This window comes from Hydractinia symbiolongicarpus, chromosome 11 (genome assembly GCF_029227915.1).
Source record: "Hydractinia symbiolongicarpus strain clone_291-10 chromosome 11, HSymV2.1, whole genome shotgun sequence".
In the NCBI taxonomy this organism is placed as follows: domain Eukaryota; kingdom Metazoa; phylum Cnidaria; class Hydrozoa; order Anthoathecata; family Hydractiniidae; genus Hydractinia; species Hydractinia symbiolongicarpus.
The window spans coordinates 7,259,751-7,279,436 of NC_079885.1; the positions used below are offsets into that span (position 1 = coordinate 7,259,751).

At 34.2% G+C, this 19,686-nt stretch overlaps 2 protein-coding genes across 2 annotated transcripts; both read right to left on the minus strand.

The window, feature by feature from the left end:
- Window positions 1–88: 88 nt before the first annotated feature.
- Window positions 89–15,361, minus strand: LOC130613880 (alanine--tRNA ligase, cytoplasmic-like). The gene is made up of 21 exons (XM_057435234.1): window positions 15,088–15,361; window positions 13,812–14,000; window positions 11,020–11,159; window positions 8,980–9,171; window positions 8,215–8,359; window positions 7,926–8,071; window positions 7,619–7,766; window positions 7,406–7,514; window positions 6,995–7,119; window positions 6,609–6,753; window positions 6,216–6,385; window positions 5,994–6,107; window positions 5,505–5,642; window positions 5,152–5,292; window positions 3,313–3,419; window positions 2,794–2,902; window positions 2,468–2,593; window positions 2,055–2,174; window positions 1,457–1,543; window positions 1,020–1,133; window positions 89–365 (listed from the first exon to the last, which is right to left on the minus strand). Exons 1-21 carry the CDS (start codon window positions 15,292–15,294, stop codon window positions 189–191), a joined length of 2,949 nt encoding a protein of 982 aa, XP_057291217.1. The 5' UTR covers window positions 15,295–15,361; the 3' UTR covers window positions 89–188.
- A 1,865-nt stretch (window positions 15,362–17,226) lies between these two features.
- LOC130614462 (uncharacterized) lies at window positions 17,227–19,411 on the minus strand. The gene is made up of 2 exons (XM_057435889.1): window positions 19,297–19,411; window positions 17,227–18,722 (listed from the first exon to the last, which is right to left on the minus strand). Exons 1-2 carry the CDS (start codon window positions 19,391–19,393, stop codon window positions 17,419–17,421), a joined length of 1,401 nt encoding a protein of 466 aa, XP_057291872.1. The 5' UTR covers window positions 19,394–19,411; the 3' UTR covers window positions 17,227–17,418.
- Window positions 19,412–19,686: the final 275 nt, after the last annotated feature.

A 19,686-nucleotide genomic window follows, 5' to 3' on the forward strand; every position in this document is an offset into this window, starting at 1 on the left:
AAGACATTCAATTATATATTCTCAATTTTTATCATCATTGTTGCGTTCGTTGTCGTGAAGTCATCATCTACAAGTTAAACAGCAAAACTTTGAAAATAATATCCATTTAATAAATAGACTACACTTCTTTTTCTAAAATTTCAGAAATATAGTAAATAAAAAAACATTTCTATCACAAAAAAAAAATTCTACGATAATTTTAACGTAGCAAATTGTTTCGACATTTCAACCGCCTTCTCTACGTCATTTAAATTGTCACCAGACCCCTGAGCAGAAAGCGGTTTACCACCACCTTTGCCATTAATAACGCCAGAGATATTCTTAACCCATTCGTCGGCCTTTAGTCCTTTTGACGCCACGACATCCTAAAAAGACAAAATTATGTGAAAAACAACGCGTTGATCTTTATACACAATACAGGCTTCGTTTTAAGACAAAAAGATTATTTGCCTTGTTTACTCCAAACACAAATATAGAGTTTTATTCCACGAGATTACGACTGTACACAGCAAACGCTATAAAACAGAATGTCAAGTGTTGTAGATTTCAGCCTAGGTGAAATCTGTAAACCTTCTGGAGTAAGCTCTTTAAAAAATTAGGGCTAAAGGAGACAAAAAGATTCTTTGCCTTGCTTACTTTAAACAGAAATATAAAGTTTTATTCCACAGTGTACGTGCGCACGAAAATCATCTTCATGCAAACAAAACCACACCCCCTGATAATGTCTTGACAAAAAATCCCTATAAATTTCTCTAATATTATGCCATTGATCGATTTATTTGATATTCAATTATTTTTTCCAAACAGAAGATGCACGTATTTTATAAATGCATCGCTAGCACTTCCCTTATTGGTTTTATAATATTTAATTTTTAATTTCCTTGAAAAATCCCTCAGGAAAGCTGTAAACGCTAGTGCACGTACTATTAAAAGCATAGTACATTGGGACTACTTACAAACCAAGACAGAAAAAAAAGTAACACCAAATGCACACACAAATAATCTATACACCATCTCACCTTGGGTACTTGACACAAACACAACACTTTGTTAGCGTCCTTGTCAACGGAAAACAACATGGCGGCCAAGTGAGGAGCCGCGGTTTTCACTTGCTTCAACGTTGCGTCTAGAGCCTACATGATAATTTAAGATTGTATTTACCAAGAATTTACAGCAGCTGTAACTTCAGCCATTGACTCATTAAAAAGAGAAATTTTTGACACTTTGGTAAGATCTACGCCCTTTATATACACCCTTAAAATAATTTTGAGAGTTGTTGAGATTCTATATCCTCGTGTTCGCTGGCAAAAAAACTCAATGATGGGCAAACAAGTCCTTTTCAGAACATTTCCAGGGCAGAATAACCCATTACTCAAAAAGGTATCAGAATTAAAAGACAAATGTTTTATAAAACGATGAATAAAAACATGCAAATATGGTGAAAGCAATTATTTACCTTCGCCTGGCATCCATCTTCAACCCTTTGCACAATAAAACTTTTATCATGCGCAGTCTTCGCTATTTCGACAGTCTCTTCTATGATCTATGGATTATTTGATAGGTCATTTTTCGTAACACAGTAATTTCATTCATTTTTCAAGAAATTTAAATGAGTCTATAGAATTATTGCGAGTTCCACGCGGTGATGAACGAACATAGCAACATAATAAGAACGTTTCAACGCGTCATCCTACAGCAATATGGTTCAAGTTAGTAGCAACGGGATGTATTTCACACCCCAAACGCGAGCCACTGACCTTTCGTTGAAAACAGTGCGGTTGAAAACGAAAAGAAAACAAATCCACTGTTTTTTTCCTGTCAACTTAAGCCAGAGCACCACAAAACACCTTCCTTAATAAAAACAACAATATGCCTGGTCCTCAAAATAACTGACCCATGAAAGTTTCCTATACTTTCCGTGGTTGTATACGGAATTACATACGGAAAAAGTGGTACCCGGGATCCCGGGATCCTATGGGGTGAGACCTTTAGGGTCCCTGGATCCTGGATACCATTTTTCCCATATGCCAAAAAATCTACTACAAGACACGTACACGTTGTAGTCTTGCAGCTTTCGCAGCACGATCGGCATCATCTAATCCTTTCTTTACTTTCTTCAAGTCTTCACGCAACTCGTCTTTTCGCCATGCAGGAATGATCGACTCTGATATCTCCTATGAACATCAAAAAAAAGCATTGACGTCACGTCGACGCTTTTTTTAACCTATATTTGACCTATATTTGCAATTGCATGAAGCGGGGAGCTGCACTGTGTGATGTGTTAAAAGAACTACTGATAAACTATTTTCTCTTGTCTTTTCTATGAAACACATGTCTTTTATATACAAAATATGTGTGTCTTATTGGTTAATAAAAAATTTTAGCATTTTTTTTTGTAGCAAATTTTTTTATGAAGATTTCTTGAGTTTTAAAAAAAGTTGTCAGCGACTGGACAGTTCATACTTACATCTGTTAATCGAGCTATTTGCTGAGTCATCTTCTTCATGCTCAGTGTGTTGTTGTTCTTGTGCACCTCGATCGCGTTCTTCAGTTGTTGCAAGCTATCTTCAAGCACTTCTGCTTTTTTATGCGCCTACGATGGAGAAAAGAAAATATTTATAATTTGTTGTCCAAGCCACTTTCTTTTGTTACCGCAAAAACAAATTGTTTAACTAGACAATTGCCCAAAAACATAGACTCCATATTGCATAGTTGGCAGAGGTTGAGAGTTTCAAAACCTACAGTTCTTTACACTTTAACATATTTTTAACCATGTACAAATCCTTACATTACCTTTTCAGCATCATGACCAGTAATACCAACGATACGACGAATTCCTTTAGAGATGGCTTCTTCAGAAATGATAGTAAAATCCAGCATGTCACCGGTGTTCTTTAAATGTCTAAATGAAAAAAGAAATTTCCTAAATCGTGCATTGCATCAAAGTTCAATTTTGGCACTGGTACTGCAATTTACGGGGACAAAACAATTTTTTCGCGTTGACAAATAAATTATTGCCGTGATATGTTATTTGCATGTCCGCTTTGTTAACACGTCGGCATTCGGGTCAGAAAAATCAGCATAGTATATGCCACACCTTCAAGATGTATTCACATCACATTGATTTACAAATTTTATGAAGAAGAAGTCAGCTGATTGTTGCCCCTGTAAGCAACGCACTAAAAACATTTTTGTTTGCGTTGCCCAGTTACACTACCGGTAATTGTTTGTGCACATTTTATTGGGCGCCACTCCACTATCAGAAGATTACAAGGTTAACTTCCTCATATTAGATGATCAAAACTTTCTTACGTTCCACCGCAAAACTCTATAGATGTCTTATGACCAGCTTGTGGATCTTCTTGCAAGTCTTTCAGAGAATAACCAATTGATATAACACGAACTGGATCGGGGTACACCTAATAAAAAAAGCGAAACTTAACGGACCTACCTGGATTAAAAACATCACAAAAAAATAATCCAATCTTCAAAACAGTTTAAAATTCAGTAAAGTTTCCGTATTTTTGAACTGTTTTGATTTATTTTGCCTACGAATCCGCCATTATTAAGCCGGAAATAAAATCTCAAAAAACTGACTTTGTCACATTTAAGGTTCAAATGTTATCTTCGTGCAAAAAATAGGATAAACTAATGATCCAATCCTGAGAAATGTTTTTAGGTTCGTTTATGCTCGTTTTGCGCATAAATCCGCCAATAAGACTTTTTCTCGAAAGAGTGACGGCGTCACATTCGAAGGTCTATCGTTCAGAACAAACTAATGATACAAAAAAGGTCCAAAAAAGTGTTTATCACTTTCCTTGTCAAAAAGGATGCTTAGCTAAACAAAGATTGAGTTCATAAGAAGAAAACATCGAGTTCATAAGAAGAAAACATCGAGTTCATAAGAAGAAAACATCGAGTTCATAAGAACAAAACATCGAGTTTATAAGAACAAAACATCGAGTTCATAAGACCACAACATCGAGTTCATAAGAACAAAACATCGAGTTCATAAGACCACAACATCGAGTTCATAAGGACAAAACATCGAGTTTATAAGAACAAAACATCGAGTTCATAAGAACAAAACATCGAGTTCATAAGAACAAAGCATCGAGTTCATAAGAACAAAACATCGAGTTCATAAGAACAAAGCATCGATATCATAAGAACAAAACATCGAGTTTATAAGAACAAAACATCGAGTTCATAAGAACAAAACATCGAGTTCATAAGAACAAAGCATCGAGTTCATAAGAACAAAACATCGAGTTCATAAGAACAAAGCATCGATATCATAAGAACAAAACATCGAGTTTATAAGAACAAAACATCGAGTTTATAAGAACAAAACATCGAGTTCATAAGAACAAAACATCGAGTTCATAAGGACACAACATCGAGTTCATAAGAACAAAACATCGAGTTCATAAGAACAAAACATCGAGTTCATAAGAACAAAACATCGAGTTCATAAGACCACAACATCGAGTTCATAAGGACAAAACATCGAGTTTATAAGAACACAACATCGAGTTCATAAGAACAAAACATCGAGTTCATAAGAACAAAGCATCGATATCATAAGAACAAAATATCGAGTTCATAAGAACAAAACATCGAGTTTATAAGAACAAAACATCGAGTTCATAAGAACAAAACATCGAGTTCATAAGGACACAACATCGAGTTCATAAGAACAAAACATCGAGTTCATAAGAACAAAACATCGAGTTCATAAGAACAAAACATCGAGTTCATAAAACCACAACATCGAGTTCATAAGGACAAAACATCGAGTTTATAAGAACACAACATCGAGTTCATAAGAACAAAACATCGAGTTCATAAGAACAAAGCATCGATATCATAAGAACAAAATATCGAGTTCATAAGAACACAACATCGAGTTCATAAGAACAAAACATCGAGTTAATAAGAACAAAACATCGAGTTCATAAGGACACAACATCGAGTTCATAAGAACAAAACATCGAGTTCATAAGGACAAAACATCGAGTTCATATAATCTATTAGGTCTGTTTAGGTCTTTTTCATCTCATTAATTTTTCCAGCGTCTAATGCTATTTGAAGAGTCAAGCCTCGTTATAATTTCCGTTTGAGTGTCGAAACAAATGATCTTCAGCCTACCTCATCAAAGATAGCTCGTAAGCCTTGAATATCTTTCGCCACAGCCAACGGGCTCACAGTCGCGTGGACATCTTGTTTCTTTCTCACTATCTCTCTTGTAATTTCTTCTGTGCTCTTCACCTGTTCGGTCGTTAAAGCTCCCTAAATCGCAAAATGTCAAATGTTATTTCATCGCCAGCAGATCACATACTCAAATTAAGGGCGGGAAATCCAAACAGTTTTTCAATTCTACGACGGTTTTTATCCTTCGTTAAGACTTTGTAGGCTGTTTCGTTCATTCAATTTACATTAAATTTTTTTAAAAAAAACAAGTGCGGTTAAAGCCTTTACACACGACAAAAAGTGAAACATACCTTAGCAGTGAAATCAAATCTCAATTTATCTGGTGCTACTAGAGATCCTCTTTGATCGGCATCTCCCAACACCTTACGTAGTGCGAAGTTCAGCATGTGTGTCCCCGTATGGTTGTTCATCATCGTTCTTCTTCGTTGCTAATATAACGAAATACAATAATACTAGAGAGATTTTTCATCAGGAAACAGGAGATTGTTCTGTTAGAATAACAGTATTTTTAGTTGTCTCCAATGGTTTTTCAAGGCAACACTTAAGCAATTTATTACCATAACTGGCATAACACCAAACGTTTTCGAGAGTGGCACTCGGTTTGCTTCCTCATGTAGCTGTTTAAACTAGCACCTCGTCGGAACACTGATCACTTGAGACATCGCAAAATGTTACAAAAAAGATTTTGTTGAAATATTAAAATATTTGAAATATTAAAATCGTTGAAAGCATAAAAAAATCACATGGTTTAAACTCACACATGCAAAAGAACGTATTACCTCGTCAATATTACACTTTACTTTATCACCAACTTTCAAGGTCCCTTCCAACTTTCCCACGTGAATCACATATCCACCATGCACTTGAACGTCTTCTACGCTAAATTCCACATCCTAAACACACATGCAACTACAATATTACAAATGGCGTCAATGTCAACAAATCAAGACTCAACAGCAGGCACACATTCACATAGTATTTATGTATTGCTCTTAGTTTACCTCTTCGCTTTCCTTATTAATATATCCAGTATCGTATAACTGTCCACCTTGTTCGGCATAAAAACATGATTTGTCAAGCAAAACTCCACATCGGTTCCCTCCAGGAACTTCATCAACAAATTGCTTATTCATACGAAGTGCAGTGACAGTCGCAGTGATGGAATTGAAGACTACAGTAGAAAAGATGTTGTGAAAAGACCATTGTACGTCATCAACTACGAGAATACAGTGATTTATGCTTCACCCAATTTGACACCCACTTTTTAATAACTCAATTACGAGAAAATATTGGCTTATATTTTTTCCAATTAGGTCAGTACCCACACCAATGTTAATCCACAATACAATCGCGCACAATTAACTCGTCAGGGCAGAAACGGGAATAATACGCACCATAATTTCCATCGGCATCTTTCGTGTAAATATATTTCGAAGACTCGTCTGTCTGTGCAAAGCCTTTCGTTTTTAACTCGTCTAATGCGTGAACATCTAAGGAGCACAAGTCTTCTTGACCTGAGCCTTTCGCACGAGCCATTTCCTTTATGAAAAACATGGATATAAATCAATGAGCAGACCTACACTTTGCCTGTCGTCATAACCTTATACATGGAAAAAGCATTCACTAAAAATAAAAAATACGTTTCTGAAAAAACAAAAACTAAACACTGAGACAACTCCACATGAAACTAAACAACTAGCTGCCTATCTGCATTGTGTTTCCGAGAGAATTTTAGCAGAGAGAAAGAGAGTGGGAGGGAGAGAGAGAGAGAGAATTAAACCTGTGCTTTTAATTTGGATTCTTCATATGATTTCATATCTACGATTAGATTTCTTTCTTCAGCCATGAGTACTGTTAAATCAACAGGAAAGCCGTACGTATCATACAACCTCCAAGCAACCTGACCTATAAACAGAAAAATAATGCTGACAAAACAACACAGCGATGAAGTTGCTCAAAGCAATGAATAAAAAGTTCTAATTGGTGCAGAGTAAATATTTCTGCTGCAGCCAAAATTTTGGTCAGAGATCAGATAGAAGGCTGAATTGATATAAAGAAATTTAGTAGAGTTGCTGTTGCCCGACTCCTACTCTTGTTAACAAATACTACATTAAGCAAGTTAGACCAATGCCAAATATGTGAAAATACAACTATAAACCATTTCAGTCAACCCAACAACATGTAACCTTACCATCTATTTGACCATTATTAGCTTTGTCAGCAGCTCGATTAAATAACCTTCGTCCACGCGTCAACGTTTTCAAGAATTGCTGTTCCTCCTCATTTATGATATCTTTAACCTTCACAAGAAAAGTACTGCATAGAAACGATGAACATGAAAAGAAGTTAAAATCATAAACATTTTTCTTATCAAAGATATAGAAGAACTACAACCCATACCCACCGTTTGGGGATCTTTCAAAATGTTTGGGAAAGCTTCACCCAGAGTTTCACATACTACGTCAACTAGAGAGGCAAAGAAACTAGGCTTGAAGTTGAGTTTTTCGGTTCCATAACGTACACCTCGTCGTAAAATACGTCGTAGGACATACCTTAAAGAAATAATAAAATAACTGAACAGTTAAGAAAGTTGGGTAACAACAGGAATCACACGTTTCAAAACAACTTTATGTTTCAAATTTCTATGCACGGAATATTTGCTTATCAATATAGTGGACGGAAAGTCAGTGTTATGAACCAGTAAAACATACCCTCTGCCAGCATTATCAGGCCTTCCACCATCAGATAAAGCAACTGTTAAAGTACGTATATGATCTGCAATGACACGGTATGCCATATCGATCCCATCTTTGTCTTCTGCACCTACCAATCCAGTGTACGGCCTTGTACCGGTACCCTATGAAAAAAGCCACAAAAATACACAACGACTTTGTTGAAAATAGTGACTTACTAATCATATTAATAAAATTAAAAAGAGAAAAAACAAAAAAAAAACACGAACGTCACCAGTTTTAGCCAGATAAACTAAAAAGACATTACCTCTTGAATGACTTTGAAGTAGGAAGTAAACAAATCTGTATCATAGTTTGACATTTTCTTTTGCAAAACGGACACCACACGTTCAAGCCCCATTCCAGTATCTACATGCTGTTTTGGTAGTGGAATTAACTTGCCATCTTGTTCCCTAAAGTGAATATAATAAATCAGTTTCTTTATGAAATATGACAAAAACATGTACAAATTGTAGTTTACAATATGTATGAGCAAAACGTTTTGTGAACTATTTTAAGACAGATGCTTTGTTTTCATTAAGTCATGCATCGGGGAGAGTGATTAACTGAATCAGGCTCCTGCAGTCATTGTAAGAACATTTTTTGACCTAATTTGAGTTAAAAGTCTCATTTTCACACGCAATGTTTTATTGTAATGTATACTGTGTAATTTATTGGGTCTGACTGATTTGGTAACCTAAATACCGCTTTAGGCCAATGTAAAAACAAGACAAATTAAAAAAAAGCCAAATTTTTTAAATTTTTTGAAGGAGTTTATCTTTTACCTAAGTCTATTAAGAATTCTAGGAAGGAGGAATCATGCTGTCCTCAGTGCAGGCTTAATTTCAAAATCTAAGTAGTTACTACAAAGAAAGAAAAACAAAATCTAGGAAAATTTTTGTTTGTTTTCATCACCGTAAATATCGTTTTACACCAATTTAAGAATCAGAAATCTTCCTGTGCTTTGTTTAGGATTGATTCAAAGTAGTTACTACAAAAAAATGACAACAAAAAGGTTTAAGAAAAAAGATACCTATTAAACTGCATGAAAACCAAATTCCAGATTTCTAAAACTTCTGGAACATCCATGTTAACTAGATGTGAAGCATTTCTTCCACCAATACGATCGTAATGGATTTCAGAACAAGGACCACATGGACCTGTCTCACCCATTTCCCAAAAATTATCTTTCATGTCAAATGGAAGCACTCTTTCCGGAGGTAATCTACACATATTGTAGAGAAAAATTGCAATTTTCATCACTCTCACACACAACACTTGTATATAGAGTTTTTCTTACATTTTATTGCCTAATCTATACAAAATATTTGCTATATTTTAAGTTTTTGCAAAGAAACAAGTGCAATTTTCACTTATTTTTCAATTTTACGGTACAAAAGGCTTGTATTTTTCCCTAATCAGTTCTAAAATGACACTTATTGTTTATAAAACAAACATTCATATTCACATTTTAATTATTCTTGTTTACGTAAAGTCATCAGAAGCCAGGTTCTTTCCACCGCTGAGAAATATCCATTCACATTTAACTTCACATGTTGAAGGAGACGAGGTATTAAATTTAATTATAAAAAGGAAATTTGTTATGAATTAAATTACAACAAGGAGGTTAAAAAAGAGAACCCCCTTGATTACACAATATATCAATAACCTTCTTCGCTATTGAAAAAAGAACTCCATAAAGCATAAGTGAAATTGAGCAATAATCCATCAAGTATACCAAATTACAGTGAACTATGCTCGGTTTATATGATAAACAAGTGTTGGAATTTGTTCTCCAAATATATTGTTTTTTACTTTCTTGATGTATACTTTATTCTCCTATGGCCTTGTGAAATATGCAAACGAGAACCTTAAAAAAACTCAAAAAATATTTCTAACAATTTTCTTGGCACTGTGCGACAACTTATAATGAAACATAAGAACAATTCTTGTGACTCCTTGGGTGATTATATCGACGTAAAATGTATATGTCAGTATGTGGCCTAATGTTCGCAATTGATACAAGCAATTTGATACTAATTTTTTAGTAAAATTGGCATATCGATTTGCACAAATTGCCATTAGCAAATTCAAATTATAACAGCTTCAGGAATACTCACTCTAAATGTTGAGAATTAGGATGACACAAGTTATTCAACATAGTAAACTCTTAAGGTTACGGTATACCTTGTGAGCATGGTTTTTTAAATCACTTTTTTTTCAGCGATAGTTAATCAAAGTTTTTTCATCCATAAATCACGAAAAATCATTTTTAAATACCTATCAAATGGTGTAAAAATAATTCAAAACTTTTTAACTTGTGAAAAGTACAAAGACATTTTTGAAACACACCCTGCCTTAAAAAAAGATACTTCATTTACAAAACTACCTCCCTTCCAAATCTCATTTGATGTTCTTTAGAATTGGATAGATGTATGTAAAAATGATTTTTCAATTATTTTCTACAAAGTCCCCGATTTTGATTTATTTTACTTTTTCTAAAAAAAGCCATGTTTTAAGTAAAATTCATCTTTAAGATGTAAGTATCTAAAGAATCGTTGATTTTTTGAAAATAAAATAAAATATCTTTTAGATAAACACATTGGCTTCAGCACAGTAGCACTCTCCCTTGTAGAACTTCTGTAGTTTTGTAAAAGAGATTTGAAATGTAATAGATGGTATATAGATGGTATTTTGACCAACTTTTTGCAACATGTTATAATCTGTCTCAATTTTTCCAATCTTAATCAAATATATGAAATTTCTCAGAAATTGTTCATTTTTTTGTTTGTTTTTGCTCCAAAACCAAAAAGAAACATTATAAAGCACAAAATTACTACAAACCGATTAAATAAGGAACAGAGAACTCTCTGTGATCAGATGATGGTTGATATTAGGTATGCTGACATCAGGTTATCCTATTTATCTCATTCTTCACTTGTACAATATGTTATGTAAGGTCTGTCAGAATTTATGAAGGATGAGCATTGTATGTCTAACTCCCTCCCAAAACATACAAGGCCCAAAAACATACTATTTTAAATAGGGTAAAAAGGCTTTTTGCACAACGTACCCAACATCTATCCAATATTGTCGAGCTTCTTCATCAGCAGGAACACCATCTGCACCACCAAAATATGTTGCATAAAGACGATCTTCATCCAAGCCCCAAACTTTGGTCAATAGCTCCCAAGACCATGTAATTATTTCTTTCTAAGATTCAGAAGGACACCATTTTAAAGCAAAACATTTTATTTATACTAAAAGAAAAATTGAAAACATTCTTTTAAAAAATTATAGTAAACCATTTGGGCAAAAGCATGGTGAACCCTTTGACAACAATAAAATATTCAATTGATTGGCCACTAGACTGTCTGTATTGGGCATAGTGGATTGAAGTTTGAAAAAATGCATGTATCATAATTAAATATCACAACATCAATGACAAAGAGTAATGTCATCATCATCATCATTCATCATTCTTGGCTTAACGTCCGTTTTCCATGCTAGCATGGGTTGGACGGGGTATATTAATGACCCTCTTCCAATCTGATCTAGACTGTGTTAGATCTAAACTCAACTTCCTCTGTATCAAGTCTGTCCTTATAACCTCCTGCCAAGTCTTTCTCGGTCTGGCTCTGGGCTTTGCCCCAGGAACTATCAAGTCTCTACACTTTCTTACCCAATTATCCTCCTCCATTCTTTCCAAGTGCCCCAGCCAGTTCAATCTTCGTATCTGGATAACATCTTTAATTCTACGGAGACTTAACCTGCTTCTTAGCTCATCTGAACTCTTTCTGTCTCTCAGACTGGCGTTACACATCCACCTAACCATTCTCATATCATTTCTTTCTAAACGGTCAAGATCTTCCTGCTTCACTGCCCATGTCTCACTACTGTACAACATAACACTTCTTACACAGGCCTCATACAAGCTACCTTTTACCTGAATTGACAGGACTCTGCTAGTCAACAAAGGAAGTAACTCTCTGAACTTTTTCAAAGCAGAACCTATCCTGCAAGTAACACTTCTTCCAATACCCCTTCACTGCCCAACATATCACCTAAGTAACAGAAGTTCTCAACTATCTCTAATGAGCCACTGTTGTACATCATTAAAGCTGGAAATACTTCATTCTCTATAATCTCACCTTTGCAACGCTTGCATACAAACTGTATGTCAGCTCTTAACCTTCCACTAATACTACTGCACTTCTTATGTACCCAATGCTTGCAAGTCTGACAAAAAATTGAGTTACTACCAACCCCTTTCCTGCAAACTCCACAAGGCCACTTGCCAACTACAAGGTCACACTTGGCTGCAATGCTACTAATCATGACTTTAGACTTTGCTGTGTTTACCTTTAGCCCCCTCTCTTCTAGTCCTTTCTTCCACTTCTCAAACTTTTCAACTAATTCTTCCATCGACTCTGCTATGAGAACCAAATCATCTGCAGACAATAACTCCCATGGACAACCTGTTCTGAACTCCATCAACAGCGCTTCTAAGACTAGAATAAACAACAAAGGACTAAGTACAGAACCCTGATGTACACCAACATTTACACTAAATTCATCACTAAGTGAATCGTTAATCCTGACACGACTTCTAGCATTGCTGTACATAGACTGTACCATCGTAACTAGCCACTCATCCACACCTAATTTCCATAGCCCACCAAATAACTTTATGTGGCACTCTATCAAAAGCTTTCTCTAAATCTAATTTCAATAAAGATTTTTACATTGGAGTATTCTGCCTATTCATTATAATGCCATATTCCAGGAATAGCAAAGTTTGACATTTTTTTTCAACAGCAATAACAGGAGAAATGAATTCTTTAAACTTTGAAGTATATATATATAGCACAGAAGTTATTGATAAAAAAGAAAGGCACTTGTTTCCTTGTACTAGGCCTCTTAATTTTTTTACAACGGTGCCACAACTTGGGAAAGTTATCCTAATTAGCAGCTAACTAAAATTTACAATTAACCCTGTTTAATCCCAGATCAATTATTTTCAACCTATTTTGCAGGATGATTTTTGCATATTTTACCTACACTGTTTTGTGTGCATAAAACCCACAGAAGAAAGTAAAACTTCATCATTTTACTCAATTTTACTCAATAAATACCAAAATCAGTGTTAGCCATGTGACTGAATGCATCTTTTCAACCTCTCTGTTTACTTGAGAACAGAATATGAAAATGAAATGCCTTATTGATATTTCCGTTTTGCCATCAATCGTTTTTATTGGAACCACTCGCCCTACAGATGGTCAAAAAATGCTGACACATTTTAAAGACTAAAAAACAATAAGTCCAAAAGCTTTGCTACAATATAGTTTTTCCCATTTAGTCTAAAATTGGCCAAAATAATAAAATTGTTTCGTTTTTGAAATAAATTGGTAAAGTAAACAAAACATATTCTGTCAAATATTTTCCCAGTTTTGATATTATTTGAGATAGAGATTTTACATCATTTAAAAAACTCAGAACTTTCTTGATTACAATATGATAAAAATTATGTTAAAAAGACTTAACAGTTTCCTTAAATCGCTTTTACAAAACTTTAGAAGCTCTGCAAGGGAGAGTGCTACTGCAACCACAAATAAAATTTAAAGTAAAAAACAACAACATTTTTTGGTAAAGTAAAGGTAAATTAAATACAAAAGTGTAAAAATATCATAGTTTAACAAATTATGCTTAAAAGGCATTTTGCATCCACAAAAAATTATCATGGCGCAATGGATATAAAGTTTCAAAAATGTTTACATTTTAATAGTTTTCAATGTTGTGTGGTTTTGTATGGAGAATAAACAATGCACAATAATGACTAAGCTTTTTATTAGTTTAAAACACTACCTTGAAAAAATCACCAAATGACCAGTTCCCCAGCATTTCAAAGAAAGTGTGATGGTATACGTCTTTCCCAACATCGTCCAGATCATTATGCTTACCTCCAGCACGGATGCATTTCTGTGAGTTTACAGCACGTGTCAATTTGGCGAAATCACTCTTTGGATCCACTGTACCAAGGAAGCAAGCTTTAAACTAGTATGAAAATAAAAAGAAAAGTTGACAGTGGAAAATGAAACAGCTAACCATTAAACTGGATACAAGTAAGGTAATTTAATTGATGTCCTTTGTGCATCAAAGATGATTTTTCAGCGGCAGGTGGATTGATATAATGATAAAATATTTAATGATTTGTTGGTAGTTCGCGTAACACCTTTTGCACATCTTTGAATAGGCTATTGTTGTAAAGGTCAGGTTGCTGAGAACTCTTTTACGAGGAATTTTAGATGTTCGTTTTCCACGATGCATACATGACTTAAATGTCTGAAACTCCCCATCACGATGGAGAAACTCAACAAAACTTTGCACACATGCTCATCGATACCTGCTTCAAATGACTTTGTCACATTTTATGTATATTTTGATTATTAAAAGAAAAAGACAGGTTAAAGCACAAAAGAGCAAGCAAAAATTCATTTTTTCACCAATTTTTAAATAAAAAACGAACAACGAGCTTTTTCAAAAAATGGTGTAAAAAAATTGTGGGCAACCATAGGTACATGTGATTTAATTACTATAGTTATGGTTATCAATTCTAATTTACACGCAACTTTCAATGTTTACAATTTGATGGGATTCTCGGGTGTGCACAGAAAAAAAAACTGAAAATTTGACAGGTCTTCTTTCACTTTCCAACAAAAAAATCTGGTATAGCCACCATTGAAAATTTATGTTTTGCGTGCTGAAGTTCCTGCAAAAAAAGGGTCCATTGAGTTTGAGAGCTTTTTTGTTGATTCACATGTATATATTGAATTTTTTTCTTTCTGACTTGCTGATCTTGGTTTTTTATCTGCATGTGTGTATTTCATGGACGGAAATCCACTAAAAAAGGGGGGAGGGGGTCCAAATCTTAGCAATGATATCCCGCTAACGGGGCCCGAAAAGAATTTTCGAAGGCCCCTAAACTAGGAGACAAGATATTTGTGATAATGGTCCTTATTTTCTTTACTTTGTGACCCCTTCTAGAAACAATAGACATGGCATTAATAAGGAAACATATTACATAAAATATCAATCAACACCATTATATAATTAAGCTATACTTAGGTAACCAGCTACGAACCTGGTTCATTCCAGCATTGGCAAACAGCAATGTGGGATCCTCGTGAGGAATAGTAGAAGATGATGGGACGAAGGTGTGTTGATATTTCTCAACAAAAAAATCTATAAATTGCTGTCGGATAGCCTTTCCACTACAATTCTCCATCTTTATAAAATAAACTAGTCTGGGTAATTTTCTTTTCAATAATGAACTGTATCGACTAAACATCAACTCGACAGTGGCTTTGGCTGGTGAAATTTAGTCGAAATTTTTGTTTTTACTTCGTGGAACTGGTTTATGAGCATGCTGGATTAATATTTTACGGAATACGCATTTCTCTCGCACTTTATTTTCAGGACTTTTAGAAAGGGACCCTGTTTCAAGCTTTCTATATTTTGGTACCCACCTTTGTGCTTTGTACACAGCTACCTTTTTATTTGTAAGTTCGCTTGAAACACCATATCGGAGGAAGGTAATTTTCTGACAATTTTATTATTTTAAACGAAATCAAAAATTTGGCTTCGGACCGAGGTGCCCTAACTTTTCTCTACATGTGTTCAGGCTGGAAATTGTTTTTCCGAACCTCGTTCCCACGGCATCTTGTATCTTCTTTTCTAACATCGGACGGCGATTCTCGCCGTCCCAAGAAAAAAAAGACAACAGACACTGGAAACGAGGTTGCGTTTTTCCTACAGTTTTTATTTATTTTACAGCACGTTACAAATTTTGGAGACTCATAATAAAAGTATATACCATTTTTGATTTTTTTCTAGCCTCGCCAATGTCCTTATTTTGTTCTTATTTTTTAACCATTTTCAGTCCCATTGTTTTTAAAAATTATAAAAGCCAATTACAATAACAAACTTTTACGTTTTTTTTCTTTTCTTGTTTTAGAACGATTTCATGGCTTTGGTTTATCGAAACTAAAGAAGAAAAACAATTAGATCGAATGATCTTGGAATTACCTTGGAATTATCAATGTCATTCTGACATTTAATTCGTGAAGTACATGACTTTATTGTTACTTCACGTCAAATTAGTTTCAATTAATATAGTTAGTCTTTGCATGTTTGTACTTAAAAGAAGATCTTGTTGTATTTCCTTCTCATCTTCAAGGCTCTTTGAGATTAACCTTTAAACTCTGGCGTCAAGAATAGTTATATTCGTGAAGTTGAAATTGTAGTTCAATACTTTTCTGTATTGTACCACGCATTGTTTCTTACCGTTTTAATTGATGGCGGAGAATTCACATACAATATTTACTCTATTATTTCTGCTGTGGAATTTGCGTTTCAGACTTAGAATTAAAGATTTTGATAGAGAGGCGGAATTATTTTTTTTCAAAGCGCGAGATTTGGGTTATATCATTTTTAAAAACAAAAAAAAATCAGCAAGTTTTATTAAAAGTCACAGAGTTATGATAAGTGAAAATCATAAAAACACAAAGACAGTAAAACCTCTTTATAGGGAACACCATTGGGATTTCATAAAAGTGTCTGCTATGTTATGGCATCTTGACAGTCATTTTATCTGTTCCTGGGAAAAGTGTCCGTTTTAGAGAGGTGTCCGCGATAGGGATTAAATCTGTAGCAATGAAGAAAGGCAGCTTTTACATCCTTCATTGAATTCTAACATGTATGCATTCGGAACTGTTGTAGAAATGCTACTTTCGCTGCTATGTGCACCCTAAGCCGATAGAAATGCACGGAAATATTAAAGTACATAAAAAACGGTACAGACTCGATAAAAATAACAGCAAATGGATTTAACGAGTCGGGAATAGCAAAGATGCGGGAATAAAATGTTAAATACGGGTACATTCTCGACCCAGAGCTCTTTGAGATAGACCTGTCAAAGAGCTCTTGGAACCAGAATGAATACGGTATACTCCATTATGTGTCTGGACAATTATTGGAAAGTAAAAAGCATGCTCCTCCAAAGAATATTTGTTGTAGTGTCCACATACTGCTTATCATGCTCTGAAAATTTTCTGCCATAGAATTTGTAACTTTCGTCTACTTTTTTGGAACCTATTTTCTGGATTTGTTATTGGGATTTTGCGGATCCTAATTTTGCAAACCATATCGGTAGAAGAAAGTCCGCAAAAAAAATCTGCAAAAATTTAGGTGCTTTGAAATAATGAAGTCACTTTTCGCCGACTAAATTTTTTAATTTAATCACTTTTTACCGACTAATTTCCACATAAAAATCAGTCTAAATAAAAGCGTGCCTTTAAATCTCTCTGAAGTGATAGAAGAAAGTTTTACCACTATTGGGTAGAAATTACAAGACTTACTTTTAAATTTCCTAATTAAATCTTAAAATCATCCAATTATAGGATGGCTAAAGTTGTCACAGTCCATTTTTGAACATGTATTTATGAACCGAATTCCATGCTATATAGGTGGCGTATTCACTAACATCCATCTTTGTTATATCCAAATCTCTAGAGTATTTAATTAAATTTCGCGATACACTCGAATCTACTTTGCTGCTGGTATCCATAATAGCTTTCAAGTTGTCAGTAAAATTAAACTTTTGAAATTCACATTTGCTATGGTAACATGGAATATGTGTTTGTTTTACTGCAGCTTTTCCAGAACACGACGAGGTGTCTAAATTCATCTTATACTCGTTAGAAAAATCTGGAATGATGTCATTTAAAGTTAATTCGGCAGCATATAACAAAGAGACTGGTTTCCACCAACGCTTCCATACACCATATTTTTGACTACCTGAAAAATTTATATCTTCTATCCCTTTTAAATTACTACTAAATTCGTTTAAATATATATACTTCGTCAAAGAAAGTGTTTTATTGGCTGCATAAATCAGAATATTTCTTTTACCGTACCACGTGGAACCAACACAATGTACTCCTCTATGTACCATCTTTAATTTTCGTGCAATTGACATTAGCCGTTTCTTATTGAAAGAATCGCAGTACGCGCCATTTCCAACAGCAATAGCCCTAGTTGGTCGAGTAAACCATAAAGCGGGTCCTAAAAACACATCCACATCTGTTCGCAGTAAATATTTGTAAGGTTTTAGTATTTTTCTTATTTCTTTTTTCTTAAACATAATGAAAGAATTTAGAACAGGGTAATCAAAATCGACTTGGTTGTTTTCTTCAATGTAATAACAGGACGGTCTCGTATTTGAGTCGATTCCAGTTGATGTTGTCAATTTCTTGCACTCTTTTGGAAGAAACGGACACATGTCTGCATAACAAAATGTTAGCAAATCTACTCGTAATGAGTTTCGAAGTTCTTTGTACGATAAAAGACTTTGTCTGTTTTTATTTATAAACTTCCACGAACCATATAACATATTGATAAATTGCACGACAAATTCAGTTTCAAAGGATGGCAAATAGCTAATGATACCCAGACGATCAAGATGCATTGTAGGTAGCACATCATCTTTTACGATTTCTTGAAAGAATTGATTTTCTTCAAAAGCACTACTGGGGAGTGTTACAATGATTGGATGTTTCAAAAGTTCTTTTTGTTTTATAATATCGTAAGGCCTGTTTGTCTTTTTTCGCCAAACAATTCTCTTTCTTGTGTTTTTAAAGTATTCCTTTAGAGTTTTGACGTATTCACTTTTCGTGTTAAGAACTACAATTCGCTTTTCCGCAAGTGGAACAAAGTTAACTGAAAAAAAGAAAGAAAAACTGGTGATATGGAACTATTATATGATTTATCATCATTATTATTTGAACACAGAATAAACTAATTTACAGAAAGAAAATAGGTCAAAATTATCATTTGTTTGTAACCCCAAAACTCTGAGCATAGGTCATACTAATGATACAGCATAGCAACAGAATGTAAAGCACGTCCGCCTAGACGTTAAGATATCCTTTATTTACCGAAAAAAACGCAGTTGTAGTTTTCATTTAGGACTTTAGGACTCCTCTAACAACGAGAAGGTGTGATACCGCCAATTTACCTTCTCTAACAGTCTTAAGACTGCAAAGCTTATAAGTACACTCTTAAAGGTTACCGCAAAGTCGGCTTTTTTAACTTAATAATCCTCTGTTTAGAATGTTCCAATGGCCCTGGAATTACCATGTGTAGATTACATAGTCTCACTTTTTTCACTTTTTTCAAATATTTTTCAACTGTATACTTATTTCATATGATCTAATTTTTCCTATTTAACCTTTAACGCTTTGCTATACGAAAAAACATCATCATCTTCAAACTTTCAAAAAAGCAAACTTACTTCGGTTAGCTACCGTCATAACTGTTTGAAATACAATCCAGACAACGCAGAGAGCAGTTCCACAAAGAATTAAAAAACGACAACGTCTTGGCTTCATGATACTACACTAATCATGAAAATGTTTAACTGTATCTTAACACTAATTGATGCCTTAATTGTCCTAATTGAGTTTAATTAGTAAAGGTATTGTGACAAATCTTTTTCTTAATTCATTGCATTTGATTGATATCCTCATTACGCTAATAGATGTGTATGAATAAATCTTTTCCGAGATCTTTTCCTTCTTTCAATGATGTTTGGGATAAACATATATTAAATTTTTTTTTAAATTTTTAATCCATTTTAACATTTTTTTAGGTCTTACACATTTTCAATGAAAAACCTTACGCT

Excerpts from the sequence above, each read along its gene's own strand:
- LOC130613880 (XM_057435234.1), bottom strand. The coding sequence starts at position 15,294 with ATGTTTAGTCGATACAGTTCATTATTGAAAAGAAAATTACCCAGACTA. Across the intron at positions 7,120-7,405 it reads TAATAATGGTCAAATAGATG|GTCAGGTTGCTTGGAGGTTG; the intron begins GTAAGGTTACAT and ends TTCTGTTTATAG. Across the intron at positions 3,420-5,151 it reads TACGAGCTATCTTTGATGAG|GTGTACCCCGATCCAGTTCG; the intron begins GTAGGCTGAAGA and ends TTTTTTTATTAG.
- LOC130614462 (XM_057435889.1), bottom strand. The coding sequence starts at position 19,393 with ATGAAGCCAAGACGTTGTCGTTTTTTAATTCTTTGTGGAACTGCTCTC. Across the intron at positions 18,723-19,296 it reads TATGACGGTAGCTAACCGAA|TTAACTTTGTTCCACTTGCG; the intron begins GTAAGTTTGCTT and ends TCTTTTTTTCAG.